The sequence below is a fragment of the Magnolia sinica genome, chromosome 14, assembly GCF_029962835.1.
Source record: "Magnolia sinica isolate HGM2019 chromosome 14, MsV1, whole genome shotgun sequence".
NCBI lineage: Eukaryota > Viridiplantae > Streptophyta > Magnoliopsida > Magnoliales > Magnoliaceae > Magnolia > Magnolia sinica.
Window position 1 is genome coordinate 65,500,544 of NC_080586.1, and position 22,280 is coordinate 65,522,823.

A 22,280-nucleotide genomic window follows, 5' to 3' on the forward strand; every position below is an offset into this window, starting at 1 on the left:
CTATCTTATATGCTTATATTTCCTACCCAGAGTTCATTTATATACTAGAGGTCTACATGTTGATATTTCCTACCCAGAATTCATTCCCTTGATAGAGTCGAATGGTGTAACAGGATTCATGTAGCCGATCTTAATTAATTGGGATAAGGCTTATATGATGATGATGATCTACCTGTTAATTTAATCCTGCAATCTTTTATATATTTTTACATTCCACATAATATGAATTACCTAGGAAACAGGGCTGGCATTTGTAGGCTGAAGGCTGGCCTCAACCTGTTCAAAATTCAGGCCGATGCCCGGCCCATTTCAAAAAGCCTAATCTGGAGTAGTTGTCAAACAGTCCATTAATGGTTAATTACAATTGTCAGTATCTCTCAATGTTTGAGTTATGTGAATGGAGGCATGATATTTATAACTACACAGATTTTGGCAATGGACATAATAAACAGTGAGAGATTACCTGTAGTAGTAGGCTGTCAAACTGAATATTCAGGTATCAAATCTGGCTTATTTTATGTTGCTTTTTTCCTAAATCTACTAGTTTCGATAATGAAAAGGAAGCTTCTGTTCACATATCAAAGAAAGACACAAAGATGCATGATGGAATAGGCAAAACTGCCATTCTTAGCTTGTGAACCGGCTATTTCATTAGGAAACATCCATTTCTGAGACTCTAATTTCGTCACCTATGGTCTCCATGAATGCGATTCTTGCGAAGCAGCTCATGGAAATGCATTTTGATGATCTCCTTGCATTTAAAAAGGTCCAGAAAATGGTACGTATTAAGACAACCCCTCCCTAAGGGACCGAATTTCCAACCTTGCTAATATTGGGCAGATCTGAATTTCCATCGAACTTCCATTGAATTTTTCTGAATTCCTGAATGTGGTGTCTTCTAAACAACAGCCTGCTTTTTCATCTTTTCACCATCTTCTTTTGGGGTCTGTTTGACAATGGCAAAATAAAAGAAAATGGATGACTTTTTCCATGATGGGACATATCACAATGTTTGGTAGCAAAAAAGTATTGGATTTCAAAAAGATCATTTACGCAAACACCATAGTCAAGTTTCCATGCACAAGATACAAGGTAATCAATGTGAGAGATTTATCAGATTTCCACTTCCTATCCAAATAAGAACCCCTCAGCCAAAAAAAAAAACCAAATGGAATCCATGGGAATCCATGTCTCATGGAAATCATCATTGGGTAATCATTACAGTTCTGATTTCTTTTATTTTCTTTTCTTTTCCCATAATCCATTAATGCCGTCGACTTTCATATTCTACATTCTCTTTTTGAGCATTAATAAAAGAACAATTAACTACAAGTCTAAAATGCTATGTTATATTTATGTGTCCATTTCTTTCAGGTGTGGCAAGAGTTCTGGATAACAGGAGATTGTGATGGACGAGGTAAACCGGTATCAAATCCAAATGGACCTTTGGATCATGACCTTTTCCTGCTGTGTGCCAGGGACACAGTCAAGCTCCTAAGAAATCATCCCAGTCTTGCTCTTTGGGTGGGAGGGAATGAACAAACTCCTCCAGATGACATTAACAAAGCTCTGAAAAATGACCTGAAGCTCCATCCGTCTTTCGAATCCCATGTTGGGAAGCCCAATTCCACAGATGATTTACACGAGGGGTCAGTGGATCCTAGCACATATCTTGACGGGACTCGTGTTTACATCCAAGGATCCATGTGGGATGGTTTTGCAAATGGGAAGGGAGACTTCACAGATGGCCCATATGAAATCCAGAATCCTGAAGACTTCTTCAAGGATGATTTCTACCAATATGGATTCAACCCAGAAGTTGGCTCCGTGGGAATGCCTGTTGCAGCTACCATCAGAGCGACAATGCCTCCAGAAGGATGGCAGTTGCCGGTGTTTAAGAAATTATCAAATGGGTACATAGAAGAGGCCCCAAACCCCATATGGGAGTACCACAAATACATTCCGTATTCAAAGCCAGGAAAGGTTCATGATCAGATTGAACTCTATGGATCCGCAAAGGACCTCGATGACTTCTGTGAGAAGGTGAATCGGAAACTGCACCTCTTTAATCTTGTTTACTGTTGTTTTGATGCCTTCTTGTAGTTCTTGGTTTGACTTGCATGTGATTATTATTCAGGCACAGCTTGTTAACTACGTCCAGTATAGAGCTCTTCTAGAGGGGTGGACTTCTCGCATGTGGACCAAATACACAGGTGTTCTGATTTGGAAGACTCAGAACCCTTGGACAGGTCTTCGGGGTCAGTTCTATGATCATCTCCATGATCAGACTGCAGGTTTTTATGGCTGCCGCTGTGCTGCAGAACCAATTCATGTTCAGCTTAATCTATCAACATATTTTATAGAGGTAAATCTGAGTGTTTATTTTCAGATCATACAAATTCTGCTAAGCCCACACACCTCTCCATGTCACCTGCATAGTTAGCAGTGTGTGAACTGGGACACACATGGGACATCTGGGCTGTGCATGACATGATTTTAGCACAGATGAGTCTGATTGACTAATCTGAGTCAGCTCAGACTAGGTAGTACATGATCCAGTTTGATACCATGATTTACCCCCTGAGTCACCCCTGACTCGGGCGAGTCGGGCCAATTCAGCCCCGACTCAGGCAAGTCCCAGCTCAACTCAGGACTGAATGAGTTGCTGGGCCTTTTAACCATCATGGACCCACCATGTAGTTGATCTGGCCCACAAAAATTGGCTGGTTCACATGTCAGGTGGGTCAAGCTTGTAAATTGAATCTGGAAAGCTGTCAATTCCTTTTAAACTCCACTGTTTCTCTACATGTTGGTAGATTGGCCTTATTTTTTTTTTTTTAGGGTAGGCCATCTACCTGGTGGGACCCATCTGCTGTGTGGCTTGGATATGCCTCTCATGCTAGCTCGGTGCTTGTGACCATGTGGGTCTGTGCGTGGGCATTGCAATGCTCCATTTCATGCTAACTTGCGTCAAGGGCTTCAAAACCCACTAATGGACTTCATTGCCTCATTAGGTAGTAAATACCACTTCAAATCCACTGTCTGATGTTGCAGTAGAAGCTTCAGTTTGGGATCTAGATGGAACTTGTCCATACTATAAGGTAACGGATAAGCTCACAATACCAGCCAAGAAAGTCCTATCGACTATCGAAATGAAATATCCGAAGTCTAAGACTGCTAAGCCAGTATATTTCCTTCTCCTCAAACTCTTTAACGTGTCGGACAATGGCATTTTATCGAGAAACTTTTATTGGTTGCATCTGAGTGGCGGTGATTACAAGCTATTGGAGTCGTATCGGACGAAGAAAGTACCACTCAAGATACACTCTCAAATTTTCATTATGGGGTCCACCTACCAAATGCAAATGCAGGTGCACAACACATCCAAGAACATGACATCAAAGAATCTGATCTACCAGAATCAGACTGTCAATACACAGGACGGCAATGATTATGATAGTAATTCAATGCATTTGCCTGAAGAGGTGGTTGCAGAAAAACAGGACATTGGTTTGTTGAGGAGAATTTTTAGAGGTTTCTCAAGGAAAGGTGATGGTTTGAGGGTGGTTGAAACAGAGGGGTTGGACGAAGGAGTTGCATTTTTCCTTCATTTCTCTGTCCATGCAGTAAAGAAAGACGTTAAAAAGGGGGAAGACACTCGAATTCTCCCGGTCCATTATTCCGATAACTATTTCTCATTGGTGCCAGGTGAGAAAATGCCAATCACTATTTCTTTTGAGGTACCTCCTGGGGTCACACCGCGGGTCACGCTTCGTGGTTGGAATTACCATCATGGCCATTCTGTCTATTGATGGAGCTCTGATGGCTGGCTGCAGCGAGGGGTGAGCATCTTGTTTCCTATGTCATTGTTACACATTTACGTTCCCTGACTGCATTATTTTTACTCGAGGTAGATTGGTTTCTTCATGAACTTTCACAAGTGGGTCATTCCTGAATGTTGAGAAATCTGATTTAGTTTGCGTATCGAAAGCCGTCTTCATAGCACGTTTGGGTGCTGCTTAAAAATCAGTTGATATCGTTTAGTCAAGAGGCTGACTTCTCCTTCCATTTCAAACAGGGAACTTCCTTGTTTAGAACTTAGTTTCTAGATGTGGTGCCCGTGGTTGGTCTATCCAATTCCAAGCTGTTGATCTAATGGCCCCCATCATGCATGGATCTTCCCATTGTTTGTATGCAAATACTTGGTTAAAAAATGCACAAATAAATAATATTTAATGGAGACATCAGAAGACCTACTCGGGTGTACCAGAGACAGAGGCAACCACTCACATCATCACAACTCTTTTTATGGATGGGAGATGAGTTCCAGATAGTGCCCGCCGGGCCACTTTGAAAACCCCACATGATTGGACATGCATCAGGAAGACCCCACTTAGGTATGATGCATGTGGGCTACTTAGGAGAAAATTTTATTCATAGGATTTTTTTTTTTTTGTTCATATTGATCCGACTATTGGATTTTGTCGATCAAGCCGTTGGGCCACTGGATCTGGGCCCTTTGGATCCTGATGTTTTTTATTTTTATTTTTTTTTGTTATATTTAGGATTTATTTGACAGTTAAGATTGATGGTAAGTATTTTAGTTGACTTATTTTGGATGATGGGCCATGTCACCTAAGTGAGTGGCATATTACTAAGTAAAAAAAAAAAAAAAAAAAAAACCATAAGGGAAACATCCAACCCTATTGGAGCTTGAGAAAAAAGAAACAAAAAAAGTCTTTCTTGTGTTGAAAGGGTGTTTTTCCTCTTTGTTTTTAGGGTTTGTGAGAAACTCTCCTTTCCAATCAAATTGTGGAAAGGTAGAAGTTTGCTTGGTGATAGATTCTTCCAAGATGTTTTCTTTTTCTTTCTCTTCTCCAACAAGGTACAAATTTCTTCACTTTTCTTCTTCTCTTTCCTTTACAACTCTTCTAAACCCATCAAAACCCAACTCAATCCATCTTCTTTCTCTTTTTCCCTACCCATCCACATGTGAATGCACACGCATGCATGCATGTGTGTCCATACGGGTTGCCACGTGTGGGTCCCCTTTTGGTACTTTTACTTTCGTGATTCCCATCTAAACCCGACCTAAAACCTAGATCCCTTAATTCCTAAATGCATAATTCCAAAGTCCCCAAATCTCAATCCTTAAAACCCCAAAACCCTAATGAAAATCTGATTTGTTTTATATAAAAAAACCCATTCCCCAAACCTAATTTTATTGGTGTGATTGTTTTCTCACGTGGTTGTTGCACTACCCATGCTAATTAGAAGTCTTTAATTCGAAGTGCGTCACTCTTTTAATATTTTATATTTTCGTGCACTGCGTATGTGATAGCCTAGGTCCTTTGCGTTGCAAATCAGAATTTCTGAATTTATTGTGTGGATGTGTTTGATTTTACATATTGAATGTTGAAATTAATGCGTAGTTGATCTCACATCTTGCATTCTAAGTTAGTTTCATTCATCCTACTCCAAATTTGGTATCAGGGCCCAGGTCTAGCATAGGGTATGTGTTCGACGAAATTCCTAAACCAATAGTAGAGCATATAGATCGCATATAACTTGCTGAATTTTCTGATTTGCCTTGCTGAATTTTCTGCTTGGGTATTTTAATTGGAATTTTTAGACTTAGTGACTTTAAGACACTTAGTTGCTAAAAATTTTAGTTTTGACCTTATTGGAATCATTTTAGGACTGTTCATAGGGTTTAAGGTACTTAAAGTCATCATACATAAAGTACATGTGCATTATATAGTATCACATTGAGCATCATTAAATCTGAATTTGGAATCACATTCATCATATAGTACACATACATCTAGGTTGCCTTTCATTAGGATCATTTAGTGTATGCAAACGCAAACAGGTTGTGATTTTGATCTATTCCTCACCATGAACTCAGATCGGATTGCTGAGGTTCTCGAAAAGATTAACTGTTGTCTGACGGCCATTGAGACGCACAATAGGACCATTGTCACACAATTAACTGCTAGCAACTAGCGTATCATGCGGTTAGAGGCTACTTCTCATGGTAACCTCGTCACCGGGGAAGACCACAGTCTCAGGCAGGAGAGCCAATGGATGAGGACCTGGTTGAACAGGGTCCAGTCCCAGTAAAACCCACTAGGGGTCGTAATAGGAACTTTGGCCAGAGAGTAGGTCATGAGGACCGCACACCCATGTGCTCTGTAAAGAGTCGTGGGATCGCTGCAAACTTGATGAATGGGTTATGAAGAGCGTCAAAGTCGATGCTTCTAATTTTGATAGTCGCTTGAACCCAAAGCATTTCCTTGACTGGCTAGCTGACATGGACCACTTCTTTGAGTGTCATGACATGTTAGATCGCCGTCGAGCGAGGTTCGCTAAGATGAAGTTGACGGGCCAAGCTAAGTTATTTTGGACCAATATAGAGCAAAAGGCAGAGCGACATGGAGATGAACCCATTACATCTTGGGTTGAGATGAAGGTACTTCTTAAAGAAAAATGTCCCTCTCTCCTACCGTGATCACCTTTTGGATCAGTGGTAGTCCTTGAGGCAAGGGTCAATGCATGTATTGGATTACATCGAGAAATTCAAGGAGTACATAATGCAATGTGATATCGACTAGTCCCCTGTTGTGACCTTGTCTCGTTTTAGGATGGGCGTGCCCCCTGAGATTAAGCGTGAGCTCATCCCTCATGATGTTGGTACACTAGAGGAGGCCGACCTTAGGGTAGACGAGCTTAAATGATACCTAGTGCAATCGACCATGAAGCGGTTTGGGTCTTGTGATTCTAGTGTCAGGGTTGCTCCTCACGGAGCCAAACCTAATCCTGGGAGCCAGACTAAAGCCCCAATTGGTGCTCCCACCTATAACGAAGATGTTACAGGTAAGCGTCTAGTCAGCACTAGTTCGAAGGGAAGTGAGCACATATAGTGTTTCCGTTGCAATGGTTATGGTTACCTTGCAAAGGAATGCCTAAACAAAGAAAATGGTAAAGCTCTTATGATATGTGAGGCAGATGAGGATGCCGAGGGCAATTGCGATGTAGAGGAACATGAGCCTGATATTGGTACTAGTGATGAGGAATTTGATGAGTAGGATACCCACACTCTCGTAGTAAGATGCTCCTTTGCCCAAGTTAAAGAAAATGATGATTTGTGTATGAACATGATCTTTTACACTTATACCAACTATGGAGAAAAGAATTGTAAAGTGATTGTGTACAGTGTCAGCTGTGCCAACATGGTCTCTACTAGCACTGTGAGTCTACCGGGCTTAAAAGTCGAGTCTCACCCTCAGCCTTACAGAGTAGGGGTGCACACAGGTCGGTTTGGTCCGGTTGTGGGGTGAAACCGGAACCAAACCGTTCCTAACGGTTCTAGGATAATCGGAACCGGAACTGGACCGTTGGCACCCTAGAACCGAACTGGAACCGGACCGTTAAAACCGATTCAGTTCCAAATCGGTTCCATGGTTCTGGGCTTTTTATAATCCAACCCAATTGCATGTGTTTATTTATTTATTTATAATCTAGCCCATTTCCATTTGTGTTGTGATCCATTTGATGAATGGTTTAGATATTGTATAAGGTGTGCAAAAATACATTCATGGAAACAATCAAAGGGTGCATTGTAAACCATAAATTATGAGTCAAATAGACAACTAAAATATATTGTAAACTCATAAGATAGCTTTACGACAAGTCTAATTTCGCATGATAATATACCTCATAGCAAAGTAGCAAACTAGCAGTATATTGCAAAATGTAAACTCGATATGAAAGCTCGATATGAAAGTCCTCAAATAGAAGTTAGGGCTGTAAAAATATAATAATTTATTAAAATCAAGAAGAACACAATAACTAAAAGTAAATTATATGAAAAAAATCAAATTGATCAAATGAATATTTACCTGATTCAAGAGCTTCAATTTCAGCAATATTTTCTTCAACTTCAATCGGAAGAGGTGAAGCACGTAACCAATCTTATGCACAAATTAAGCATTCCACAAGCTTAGGGGTAAGAGAACTACGGAATTGATCTAGAACACGACCTCCAGTACTAAAAGCGGATTCAGAAGCAACGGTAGATACATGAATGACTAAAATATCCCCTGTAACTTGAGAAAGAACTCTATACTTTAAACTATTCACCTTCCACCAACTCAAAATTTCAAAGTTTGGATTATTATTTTCACAAAATTCCTCCAAATATTTGTCCACTTTTAACTTGCCTCAATTACTCTCTTCTTCTTCCAAATGTTTTTGAAACTTCGATTTGAGATAAATTAATTGCTCACTTGTACGAATACTTGATTGGTCAACATCCATGTCATTAACGGTTTGACTTGAAGAAGAATCAACTGACTGAAGCTTTTGATACTCATCATAAATACGATTGAATGCCTCTTTTATCTTCTTAGTGAACTCAATTACCATGGCAGATTCATAAACTTCAGAATAACAAAACTTCACATATTTCAATTTACAACGGGGATTCAACACAACAACAATCAATAACATCATATTTTACTTTTTCAATATTTCCCCAATACTTCTCAAATTTAATTTTCATTTTCTTAGCCATGGTATTTAAAGTAGAATCCAAACTGATTGACCATTCGGATAAAAAAAACTTTCAATGCACAAACTTCATGAAAATATGAATTAAAAGTGACATAAAGAACCAAACATGTGAACAGTGGCATCATAGAATTTTTACAAAATTTTTGTAAAAATCCGAGCATCATCTCAATCACTAGTGGTAGGAGGTGCATCATGAAGTTCTATGGTGAGATGTGGATCTTCCTCTTCTAATCTCTCAAATGTTTTTTGAAACCTTGTTGCAACATTTAGCATGAGATATGTGGAGTTTCACCTAGTTTGAACATCTAGGCACAAAAAACTTTTATATGTTATCATCTCTCTCTACACATGCCTTGAAGTGTTGTTCTCTTTGTGGAGAACTCCTAACATACCTCACTGCCCCACAAATTCGAGTTAATGAATCTTTTAACTCAATTAACCTATCTTTCACAATTAAATTAATAATATGTGCACAACACCTCATGTGAAAGAATTCGCCGCCTAGAATGAAAGTATCACTCTTCTTAGATCTCTCTCTCTTCAGATATGAAATAGCAACATCATTGGAACTTGCATTATCCACAATAAGCGTGCATAGTTTCTCTATACCCCATTCCATCAAACATGCCTCCACCGCTCAACCAATTTCCTCACCTTTGTGACTAGAAATCACACAAAAGTTTAAAATTATTTTATGCAATCATTGGAACTTGCATTATCCACAATAAGCGTGCATAGTTTCTCTATACCCCATTCCATCAAACATGCCTCCACTGCTCAACCAATTTCCTCACCTTTGTGACTAGAAATCACACAAAAGTTTAAAATTATTTTATGCAATTTCTAGTCTCTATCAATAAAATGAGCTGTAAGGCACAAGTAAGAAAGGTTCTGCACTGAGGTCCATGAATTCGTAGTGAGACAAATTCTTTGATTTGAGTTCACTACCAAATCTTTCAATTTTTTTCTCACTCACATACAATGCCATACAATACCTTGCCATTGTAGTACGTGACACTATTTTGAAATTAGGTTGCATCACACCACAAAAGTAACAAAAACCTTCATGCTCAACAAATTTAAAAGGCAACTCATATACGATCATCATTTTTGCAAGTGCTTCTCTGCATAGATATTAGTCAAATTTCCAAACACCAAGGGTACTACCGCCATCTTCTGATATCGATTGCATTGACAAAAGTCTTTATTTCTTGTCTTTATTGTGAAAATCTTGGGACACTTTGAGATATATTTTCTCAAAGAGCTAGTCTCATTCTCACTCGACCATGCATAGGCTAAATTACAATAGTTACATCTAACACCTTTCGTATTTCCATCCCCATCATTTACAATTTTGGTAAAATGATCCCAAATGTCAGATTTACGACCCTTTTCTTTAGGAAGACATACTTTGGTATGAGAGGGAGAATTAGTAATAGTGAGCTCTTGATGATTATTTGTCTCTCCGGTACTTGACATCTAATAAGAAACACAAAAAAATAATAAAATAATTACTAAAAATCAATAAAACACCCAACATTCAATAAAATATTTATAAAAAATCAACAAAATTGATAATTAGTAATTACCATCATAGATAATGATGACGAAGCCGTTGTTGAAGTTTACAATGAGATGATAGAGAGATAGAAAAAAGTCAGCGGCGGTAAGGGGGCTGGCGGTGGCTGGCCATGTGGAAAACAGAGAGAGAGAGAGAGAGAGAGAGAGAGAGAGAGAGAGAGAGAGAGGACCAACGAGAGAGAATGGAGAGGGATTGGGGGCAGTCGTAGCAAGGTTGGCGTGAATAGGTGAAGGGTATTACGGTTTCCTTTTCTTTTTTTTTTTTATTTTAATTTTAAATATAGGTTCGGTTCCAGGGTTCGGATCCACAGTTCGGTTCATGGTTCGGTTCAGTTCTACATACCCCCAAATTGAGAACTGAACCGAACTAAACAGTCTTTTGATTTTTGGAACCGGTCCAAACCGTATGGTTTGGTTGGTTCTGGTCCAGTTCCACGGTTCTACCGGTTCGATGTGCACTCCTATTACAGAGTGTCGTGGGTTGATGGGTCATCCATTCCAGTCTCACAGTGATGTTGTATCCCCATCCAGTTTGGATTGTATGAGGATTTAATGTGGTGCGATGTGATTTCCATGGATGTCAACCACATCATTTTGGGTAGGCCCTAGTTATTTGACTTGGACATTGCAATATTCGTTCGCTCGAATATTTGTACATTCATCTTTTAACGCAAAAAAAAAAAAAAAAATTAAATAAAATAAATTGAGTTCTCTTACACCTAAGAGCATACTGAAAAAGAAAGAGACCACCAAGAAGAGTGATCCTGGAACTTCGAGGAAATCCAAGCCTAAGTCTCTTCACATCATTAATGCAAAATAACTTGAAAGAGAGACTAGGGAGGATTCAGAGGTGCATGCCCTCGTGACTAAAGAAACTACCCCCAAGTTGGTGTAGAGTTGCCTAATGATGTGATTTCGGTGATAGAGGAGTTTAATGATGTCTTTCCCGACGACCTCTCGGATGAGCTTCCACCTATAAGGGACATCCAACATGCCATTGATCTTGTTCCTGTATCGACTCTCCCGAATCTTCATCATTACAAAATGAACCCCACAGAGCATGCAAAACTCAAGAAGTTGATGAGCTTCTTAAAAAAGGATTCATTCGGGTGAGCATGAGTCCATGTGTCGTGCCTGCCCTTTTGACACCCAAGAAGGATGGCACACGGCGTATGTGTGGATAGCAAAAAGATCAATAAGATTACCGTTAAGTACCGCTTTCCTATACCGCGTCTTGACGATATGTTGGACATGATGGCCAATGCCACAATTTTCTTTAAAATAGACCTCAAGAGTGGGTATCACCAGATCCGTATTCGCCCACGTGATGAATGAAAAACTACCTTCAAGACGAATGATGGGTTGTATGAGTGGCTAGTCATGCATTTTGGCTAACTAATGGCCTAAGTATATTTATGCTAGTGATGACCCAGTGTTAAGACACTTCATGGGGAAATCCCTAGTCATTTACTTTGACGACATCCTTATTTATAGTATGACTAAGGAACAACATCTCCACTATCTGAGGCAAGTGTGTGGGATCCCTAGGGCAAAGAAATTGTATGCCAAACTCAAGAAGTGTTCATTTTTGTCTAGTATTATCATCTCCGTAGGTTTTATCGTGTCATCAAAGGGCATGTCTTTGTATCCCGAGAAAGTCAAGGCCATAGTTAGTTGGCCTAAGCCACGTAATATTCATGAGGTGCATAGCTTTCACAGCTCACCTTTTATAGACCTCAAGAGTGGGTATCACCAGATCCGTATTCGCTCACGTGATGAATGGAAAACTACCTTCAAGACGAATGATGGGTTGTATGAGTGGCTAGTCATGCATTTTGGCTAACTAATGGCCTAAGTATATTTATGCTGGTGATGACCCAGGTGTTAAGACGCTTCATGGGGAAATCCCTAGTCATGTACTTTGACGACATCCTTATTTATAGTATGACTAAGGAACAACATTTCCACTATCTGAGGCAAGTGTGTGGGATCCCTAGGGCAAAGAAATTGTATGCCAAACTCAAGAAGTGTTCATTTTTGTCTAGTATTATCATCTCCGTAGGTTTTATCGTGTCATCAAAGGGCATGTCTTTGTATCTCAAGAAAGTCAAGGCCATAGTTAGTTGGCCTAAGCCGCGTAATACTCATGAAGTGCATAGCTTTCACGGCTCACCTTTTATAGATGGTTCATTAGAGGGTTTTGTTCCATCATGGCTCCCATTATCGATTGCATAAAAAAATGGAAGTTCTAATGGACGAAAGTAGCCTCTAAGGCCTTCAAGGAGATCAAAGTCAAGATGATTGAAGCTCTTGTCATGTGACTTCTGAATTTTTCTAAGGCTTTTAAGGTTGTTTGTGATGCGTCTGGTGTAGGTATAGGTGGAGTGCTTAGTTAAGAAGGGCACCCTGTCGCTTTCTTTAGCGAGAAGCTTACCTGTGACAAAGAATTCTATGTAGTAGTGTAGTCTTTGCGCCATTGGCGACATTATTTATTACTGCAGGAGTTCTTCTTATTCTTTGACCATGAGGCTTTGCGCTATCTGAACTTGTAAAAAAAGTTTAACCTGATGCATGGTAAATGGGTCCAATTTCTTCAGGAGTACACTTTTGTATTGAAGCATAAGGCTAAGGTTGAGAATAAACTTACCGATGCGTTGAGTTGTAGGGTTGTGTTACTCCAATCCATGAACGTCGAAGTCAATGGGTTTGAACGATTAAAGGGAGTATCCTAGTTGCCCAGATTTTAGAGAGGTGTATGCATCGTTGTTGGATGGCCAATATATGGGTAGTAATGAGTTTGTCTTGGTCAGCGAGTTTTTGTTTAGAGGCGATAGATTGTGTACACCCCGTATATCCCTCCGTGACTTTCTTATCTGGGAGCTTCATGCTGCAGGGATAGCTGGTCATTTTGGGCATGACAAGACTATTGCCCTTGTAGATGAGCTTTTTTATCGGCGAAGTCTCAAGTGAGAGATGGCTAACATTATAGGGCAATGTAGCACTTGTCAACTGACAAAGCAGAGGAAGCAGAACACCGGTTTATATACACCTTTTGCCAGTCCCCCACCCCCCATGGGTTGATATTAGCATGAATTTTATGCTTGGGCTCCCTAAGACGATTAAAAAACACAATTCCATTTTTGTATTTGTGGACCGTTCTTCGAAAATGGCTCGCTTCCTCCCACATTCTAAAATGTTTGATCCCACCAACATAGGTAAGATATTCTTTGGGGAGGTAGTTCGTCTGCATGGTTTGTCGAAGATCATTGTGTCAAATCGATATGTGCAGTTTATGAGTTATCTTTGGAAAACTCTATGTCACATGATGGGAACTAAGCTGCAGTTCTCTTCAGCATACCATCCTTAGACTGATGGTCAGATGGAAGTTATCAATCGAAGCTAAGGAAATCTGCCACGATGTCTGGTGCAAGACCATATTAGGACCTAGGATGCAATTTTGCTTGTAGCCGAATTTGCATACAACAATTCGATCAATAGGTCCACAAGAATGAGTCCATTCAAAATAGTATTTGGGTACAAGCTTAGAACGACTATAGATCTCATACTCATGTTCGTCTCACATAGCTATTTGAGTTCGCAGAAGCATTTGCATGACATTTATGACTTGCATAACGAGATCAAGAGGCACATTAATGCTAGTAATCAACATTATAAAATCTATGTAGATTCACATTATAGGTTTAAGGAGTTTCAGGCGGATGACTACATCTGTTCCGCCTTTAGGCCCAAACAATTCCCACAGGGAACCGTGAGGAAATTGCATGCTCGCAGTGTAGGTCGCTATAAAATTTTAACAAGAGTGCGCCCTAATGCCCATGTGGTGGATCTTCCGTTTGACATGGGCATTAGCGCAACATTCAACGTGGAAGATTTTGTGCCTTGTGATGGACCCACACCTCCATCTTCTAACCCTTCTGCAGACCTTTCTCTTGCCTCAGATGATGGTGTCCTTGACCCCAACCCTAGCCCATGGCCTTTACCACACCCTACTTCCCACCCATTCCCTTCTCTTCCATCATTACCTGGATAGAAAGTAGAGATTGAGGATGTTCTGGATCACCAAGTGGTCTCTACTTGCCACTGAGAATTTTAGAAATACCTCGTGAAGTGGGAGAATAAGCCGGAATTAGACAACGCCAAGATTATAAATGTACAGTTCCAGTGCATTGATCCCGAACTCCTCGAGTGTTACCACAACTTTATTTTGCCAGCGGCGAAATCTTCTTAGTCGGGGAGAGTCGATGGGGATATCAGAGGACCTACTCGGGTGTTCCAGAGATGGAGGCGATCACCCACCACAACACACTTTGTTGATGGGAGACGAGTTCCAGATAGGGCTTGTCGGACCACTTTGAAGATCTCACTTGCATTGGACGTGCAATATGAAGACCCTACTTAGGGATGATGCATGTTGGTTGCTTAGAAGATGGTTTTAGTCATATGATTTTTTATTTTTTATTTCATGTCAATTTGGATTTTGTCGATCAAGCCATTGGGCCACCAAATCTTCCAGATTTGCGTCCCTTGGACTCTGTTTTTTTTTTTTTTTGTTATTTCTTGTTATTTTTTTATTTTAAGGATTTATTTGATGGTTAAGATTGATGGTAAGTATTTTAGTTTGCTTATTTTGGATGATGGGGCATATCACTTAAGTGAGTGACATATTTGTAATTCTTTCAAAGTTTTAATATAAAAGCCGGGGGGGGGGGGGGGGGGGGTTGGAGCTTTGAAAAGAAGAAAAAAAGAAGTCTTTCTTGGGTTGAAAGGGTGTTTTTTCTATTTGTTTTTAGGGTTTGTGAGAAACTCTCCCTTCCAATCGAACTATGGAAGGGTAGAAGCTTGCTTGGTGGTGCATTCCTCCAATGTGTTTTCTTCCTCTTTCTATTTTCCAACAAGGTACACTATTTCTTCACGTTTCTTCTTCTATTTCCATTACAACTCCTCTAAACCCATCAAAACTCAACCAAATCCATCTCCTTTCTCTTTTTCCCTACCCCTCCACGTATGAGCGTATGCACGCACGTGTGTCCTCACAGGCTGCCACGTGTGGGTCCCCTTTTGGTACTTTTCTGTAATTTCCCTCCAAACCCTACCTAATCCCTAGATCCCTTAATTTCTAGATCTATAATTCCACAATCCCCATATCTCAATCCCTAAACTCCAAAACCCTAACGAAAATATGATTTATTTTTTATTTTTAAAAATAAACTCATTTCCCAAACGTGATTTTACTTGTGTCATTATTTTCTCACATGATTATTGCACTAGTCACGCTAGATTGAAAGTCCCTATTTCCCAGTAGGTCACTCTTGTAATATTTTATATTTTTGTACACGTGTGTGTGGTAGCCTAGACCCTTTGTGTTGCAAATATGAATTTCTGAATTTATTATTATTATTATTATTATATATGTGTGTGTGTGTGTGTGTGTGTGTGTGTGTGTGTGTGTTTGATTTTACATGTTGAATGTTGAAATTGATGCCTAATTTATCTCACATCTTGCATCATAGGTTAATTTCATTTATCCTATTTCAACATTCAAAGGAGGGAAAGGCCAAAGATTCAATGACCAGGAGCTTCCAATTTGGGTGAATTGTCCATCTATCATGGGCGCCATTAGATCAACGGCTTGGACAGAACAATCAGAGGTTCCAACTAAGTTCCGAGTAGGGAACTCACCCTCTTTGTTGATATTAATTTTGTGTTAAAGATTGCTTTATCTAAATATTTATTTATCAGTTTTTAATCCCCCTATTAAATAATCAATCTCTAATACACAATAACGATAATGTAAAATGAGACAAACTCATTTTTACAGAATTACGGTTTACTAAAATTAGATGAACTCATTGAGTGGCAGCCAAACAGGCCCGTATTCTGTAACAATTCAAAATCTGGGCCAAAGCTAACCGCGTCTGAGCCTGTTGACAGCCCTACCTCTTACATGTGGAATTACGCCGTTCGACCCGAGGGTCTGCATGGTATTCTTGGATTCAGATGGCTACGCCACGAACAGGCTATTCCCTGTAAATCTTCTCCACAGGAGAATGGCAGTGGTGATTTCTTTTATGGTGGGGAAGCAGATAGTTTAGGCACAATCTGGGAACGACTTAAAAAGGCCAAAGATTGGCTGGGGTTCTGGTCTAGTTCTGACCTATGGTACTTTCATGGTGGGGTCCATCAGGTTAATGGTCTGGATCACTGGAAATGTCTTACCAATCTAGGAGAAAATGAGTGTCTAATGTATGATTTGGCAGATGAGATGTGGGATAAGATAAAAACTATTGCATTTCAGCGAAAGTGTTCCAAATTGGAAGATCTTAAACATTCTTTGGTGGCCAATCGATGAACCGTTAAGAAAGTGCAGGATATTTGATAGCTAGGGTCTTCCAACATGGGCATTTTTTGAAAAATGCTTTTTTTTTAATGAATGGGCCATCCCAGATGTGACCGTTCATATCAATGGTTTGGATCATTGAACCAGTGCCCCACTTGTGCCACACGGAATTTGAAGTCTTAAATATAATTTTCTTTTATGAGACATGCACCAATGCTATCAGAGTGGTAAGATTATAGTGCTCGTTGCATCAGTTCAGTTGGACAGTTCAGTCTAAAAGTATTTCTAAGGCTACCATTTAAAAATCTTACTGAGCCAATGATCAAATGTATTATTTTCAATAGGCATCCTTTTCCCAGCCATGGATAGGATGGCTAAGATTGTCCGACTAAAAGTGATTCAAAGCAATCCATGAAGGCATCTAACAAATAAATGGATCAAATTGTTGGTTAGAACTATTTGTGTAAATGATCTTGACCATTGATATTAAATAGCATTGATTGAAGGGTTAATATTTGTCAGATTGGTGTGATACCTTGCATGGTTGCCCATAAAATGTGCGTTGGATCTAGTGAAAGGAACGGTTCCTTTATTTTGTGGCCCCACATTCTAGCAATTAGTGGGGTCCTTACATTGATTGTGTCTATGCAAAGAGATCTAGACCATTCGTCCTGCAGGACTCGGTGGGGATGCTGTGAATGGATGGTTCAAGATGACCAATTTTCGACATTCTATAGATGGGTGGAACTGTTCCATCTGGCCAGTCACGAGTCCCCAACAGTTGCAAATTTTGGGCCAGGTCATGATGATTATTACATGAACAATCCAGCTCTCTTATTGGAAGAATTAGAAAATAATAAATAAAAAAATAAATGGGAAGGGAATGTCTAATGCCTATCTTTTCATTTATGGACTATGCTGGAATGTGTGCCGCCCTCACCACTGGCCTAAGTAGGGCTCTTCATGATGCAGGGATTAACGTGATGAGGTGGATCACTGTCTTCCTCCAGGATAACTACTCTGAATCCACGGAGCCTCTCTGGACTCTTCACAAAGACTTCTCAATCCACCAGGAAAAAAGCAAGAAAAATAGAAATAAATTATAAAATTCGTAATTTGAATGATTATTCACTAATGTGTCTCCTTACACCATTAATAAAGAAAAATAAAAAATAAAAAATAAAAAAATAAAAACCAAAATTCGTAATTATCAAAAATGGCAAAATTCTAACTTTTATAAAAATCCTAATTCTAATAAAACTCTTCTAAAGCCTAATTTCTAAAAACTGGGAAGCCTTGCATAAATATTCTCGGATTGAGTAATGTATGTAGTCTAGTTTTAGACTCACTGAGTCAACTCAGTTAGACTTTGAGTTGAGTAACTTTGTGGACTTAATTTAAGGGAGCCACTATTGACATCCACTCGGACTGATAAATACATCTACTCTGCAGTACGATAGTAAAACTTCCTCTTATAGCATAATGGAAAGAAAATGAGATGGGTGTAGGGCCATTTGGATGGGAGTAAATGGAGATAAATGAGGAAAATTAGGAGTAATTGAAGGTAAATGGCATTTGAGTTGTGTTTGGATGGGACTAGATGCATGAAAAACAAATGAAATGGGAGTAAATGAGCATCTAAATGAAATCCTCCTTCTGAGAGGATTTAGAAGTAAATGGTGATTAAATGCCTTTTTGAGCTCTCTTAGATAGTCGAGCTCTGTTAGATAGTCGCACGAGTAAACAAAGGTACCATTACACACGTCTGCCGTTCATGTGGCATGTTGATGATACTCGGAAACAATCCAATTACTATCTACATCACTAAAATCACACCAATGGAACAATCCAAATCGTCCAAAGATTAGCCATCTAAATGACGATTAAAAAACTTTGGCAAGTTACTTGTTTGTGATCCTTATGTTTATGGCTCACCCGAGGCTTGAAATTTCCTCATTTTTGGCTAAAGCATATATTTCAATGGGCTTCTTATAAACATTCATTTAAACATCACATTTGTACTCTAATTTATGATATTAAAGCAGATTTGGGATATCGGCTATGTTCTTGTGAATATATTAAAAAATTTCAATGCATTCTAATTCCTATAGTTTACTCCCATCAAAAAGAATATTTAGATTTCAAATGCCTTTCATTTACTCTCATCCAATCACAAATGAATAAGTCATTTACTCCCAATTCTTTTACCTCCAATTCATTTTCCATTTACCTCTAAGAAAAACACAAGCGCAGCTAGCATATAGTGCTTACCACTTTTATGGGGTGTACGACTTCATGTGCATGAGATCCACACTGTCCATCAGACATGCCACCTAATCTTTGGCCTTGACCTGCACATCACACAAATCCAAAACTCAGTAGGGCCTCTCGATAGGAAACAATGTCAAATCATGCCTAAAACCTAGTATGGCCCACCTGAGTTTCGGAATAACGTGATTTTTTAATGTTCCATGGTGACCTCCATGCTCAAGTAATGGAGTTCCATCCCAACTCTTCCCTATGGTGTGGCCTGAGTTTTGGACTCGCCTGATTTTTGGGTTCCGGGGTAAGTATTAGGTGACATACCTGATGGATGTGGTGGATTTCATGCACGTTGTCCCCATGTGCCAATAGATTAGTAGGCACTCCCTCTGTATGCGTATGGGTAATCAGGCTTCATGGTATAATCAGTTAGTGCAAATTTTATAACGTGCAACATTTTTTCTTGTAATGCCAATTATAAATTATTTATATATTCTACAATATTATTCAAATAGATAATACGTTTCTAGCCAATCTGATCTAGTTGGACAATTAGCCAGATTTCGCTACCAGGTTTCTCCTACAATGAATGGGCAGACATAAGCCGACATGATGACAAAGATCATGGTATTGGGATGGGAAGTAGACTTGAATGTGGAAATGCTGATGTGAGAAGACCTGCTGACATAAACATAGTAATATCAGCCACTCTTATTACTCCCTCCAACGTCAACTTTCGCCATCAACAGCCTGTACATGGGTGCCCCACGATCGACAACATGTTGCTCCCAATCTGACCTTATGCCAAATGGGTTTTCCTTTAGCCATCCCCCATCATCAACTTCAATGTCTCCTACCCCATCGACAATGTGGAGACGACCCTTTCCATACATCAAAAACTGTTCCTTCATTCTTATTGCAACTTCTACTATGTCTGACTGTAAAAAGACCTGCAAGTCCAAGAATCAATATGTATATCGAAAAGATGTCGCCCCTCTAATGTATACAGCTATTTGATTTATTAAAGTAATTAAAATTGAGAAGAATTCATGTAAGAAGAAATACAAATTGCTCGCGTTAAACGGTCTATTTCTTGTTTATTGTGAATGTATTCTTCTAAAGACACCAGTCAATTAGCTTCTTGGTTCAATAGCAGCAGCGCACGGTTTGGTTATTGTTATGAGAGAAAAGGTTCCCTAATCCCACATAGGTTTATGGTCCCAATTCCCATCAGATACGGGGAAATTTGGCACATGTTAGCAAGATAATCCATCCGTCAGGTGGGCCTAACATGTATATCATCATACAATAATTCAGCCAGTCCTCTCATCAGGTTGGACAATGACGGACTCACGAGCCCCATTTGCTATCCATGTGGGTGAGATTATAGAACCTGTGGAGTGAACTTCTAAGGAAGTATTGATGGTGATCAGAGGCATAATTCTAAAACTTGCTGACTCGACTCAAAACTTGGCCACGTAAGCTTGAAAGAGATTTCGAGCTGAGTTTCTGCGAAACTCCATCACGAGCGTGACTCGGACCGAACTTGACAAGACTCATTGAGTCTGCTCGACAACTCAGCCGACTCAATACAACTCAGCATGACTTGAACTGAGTCAGCATCAGAGGCCATTTAGTAAAGGCAGATGAGAATCAAACTGCATCATTGGGTTGGAAGCACAACCTTCTTACCAGTGTTCCACAAGCAGAATATATGCTTTTCTATGTATAATTTTAAATATTTATTCACATTGCACATATTCTTCAATTATAGATTATGATATCAAGTCAAGTCCATTAAAGATTCGTTTGAGTCAACCCGACTAGACATTGAGTCGATTTTTTGGGTTTTTGAACTATAAGCAAAGGCACGGTCCTCTAGAGGAATGGAACAACCATGAATCAAATCTCCCCAGTAGCGTAAACCTAACCATTAGACTGGTGTTGCACAAATAGACAGTTGAGAAAGCAAGCACGGCACCGGTAGACATTCGACTGAACCAATCCCAGAGATTTGATCAATGGATGTTGAAAATGAAAATCACAGGAGTCTTGCTACACAACCTCAAACCCTAATGCAATCTCATCCATGGATGACTAAATTTAGTTCCCCTTTTGTTAAAAGTCAACACATGAAAAAAGGATTAATGTTATACTGCCACAGATTAATGGTGAGGATTGTAAAACTTCCCAAGGGTATAGATTAGTGGGAGCTCTTGCAACGTGTCATGGGGTCTCAGTTTCCACACGACAAGCCTGTGAGAAAAAAATGCCATGACATGAAGCTTTACTTCACAAATTCAACAAGTTCTTGAAGCATGGCGAAGTGTTTCAGAACACCTATTGGAGCCAGGGCTGTAAACGGATCAGATTTGGAGCGGATCTGTGTATATCCAATTCTGATCTGATTAAGAATAACTAAGATCAGAATCTGATCCAATATCCAAAGGATCCTAGAAAACCTATCGGAATTCAAATTTGTTAAGGGCCTGTTTGTTTCAGCTAATAGTAATACAGCAGCAATTATGGGTAGATTGGCAATAATTACTTTCAGCCAACATTTGGACAGGAGATTGAAATACCCTGTCAAAATCCACCGTCTTACACTGACACTGAGTCGGTGTAAGATGCATAGTCCCAAACGAAATACAGGGAAATCTCTCCCCCGCAGCGAGAAGACATTTCATTCATTCGGTACTCAGTGGTATGTCATTTCCTATACACCACCAGGACCTCCCACCCCATATAATATAGCTCCCTCTCCATTCCACCTACGCTCCCATGTCCGCCCTCATATTCCCCCCTCCGCCACCCACCCCACCTGCCGTCGCCTCCACCCAACAAACCATCGGCCCTTGAACCCTTTCCGAGGGACCACTAGCCCTCCTCGCCTGTCAACCACGAGAGGTATTCTATTAGAGAGGAATTTCTTTCTTTCTTAAGTTTGATCATGTTAGCCCTTGTTCTAAGTTGGACCTCATTAGGATGCTCCAACTTTAGGAGTGTTAAAAGGTTGATAGTTGAATAAGGCCTATTGGATACAAGTCCATGTAATAAGGCTCATAGGCCCTATTCATGTTTTTACTATTATAAATAAAGGTAGAGGACTGAGGTTTCAATAGACCTTCAGCATCTCACATTCTTGCTCTCTCTTCCATCTCTCTTCTCATTCTTTCTTCTTCTTCTTTTCTCATTGGTCCTCAAGACTAACACAATGTAGCCATTTAACATGGTATCAAAGCCTAAGTGCTCCTAGGGTTTATTTTTCTTCTTATTTTAGGGTTTATTTTTCTTCTTCTTGTAGGATTTCTTTTTCTTCTCTTTTCTTCTTTTCCCTTCATTTTTTTTTCCCGCATTCTTCAATTCTTTTTTTGAAGATTTTTCTGAAGGACTTGCTGATTTGTGTTTCCTTGGCTTGGGTTTGCTGAAATTTTTGTTGAGGCAGATTTTTGTGCTGTCATGGCTAGAGTCTGCTGGATTTTTCCTTATGAAGAAGTGTTTTATG

General features: G+C 39.7%; 2 protein-coding genes across 11 annotated transcripts in view; one reads left to right on the plus strand and one right to left on the minus strand.

Moving 5' to 3' along the window:
- The window catches only part of LOC131226012 (mannosylglycoprotein endo-beta-mannosidase), a 71,412-nt gene extending 55,490 nt beyond the window's left edge, over positions 1 to 15,922 (plus strand). For 2 of the 5 annotated variants that reach the window (XM_058221653.1, XM_058221655.1), the window contains 4 exons: positions 1,375 to 2,043; positions 2,138 to 2,365; positions 3,015 to 3,842; positions 15,687 to 15,922. In XM_058221653.1, coding sequence (XP_058077636.1) covers positions 1,375 to 2,043; positions 2,138 to 2,365; positions 3,015 to 3,812 — 1,695 coding nt within the window. In that variant the 3' untranslated portion in view covers positions 3,813 to 3,842; positions 15,687 to 15,922. Of the gene's footprint in view, positions 1 to 1,374; positions 2,044 to 2,137; positions 2,366 to 3,014; positions 3,843 to 14,966; positions 15,139 to 15,686 lie in introns of those variants that run through there. The other 3 variants (XM_058221656.1, XM_058221657.1, XM_058221654.1) reach the window with 3 other exon arrangements.
- A 1,304-nt stretch (positions 15,923 to 17,226) lies between these two features.
- LOC131226014 (uncharacterized) overlaps positions 17,227 to 22,280 on the minus strand; it is a 77,390-nt gene continuing 72,336 nt past the window's right edge. For 3 of the 6 annotated variants that reach the window (XM_058221659.1, XM_058221658.1, XM_058221661.1), the window contains one exon: positions 19,198 to 19,725. In XM_058221659.1, the coding sequence (XP_058077642.1) occupies positions 19,477 to 19,725 (249 nt within the window). In that variant the 3' untranslated portion in view covers positions 19,198 to 19,476. Of the gene's footprint in view, positions 17,571 to 18,566; positions 18,865 to 19,099; positions 19,726 to 22,280 lie in introns of those variants that run through there. The other 3 variants (XR_009161628.1, XR_009161627.1, XM_058221660.1) reach the window with 3 other exon arrangements.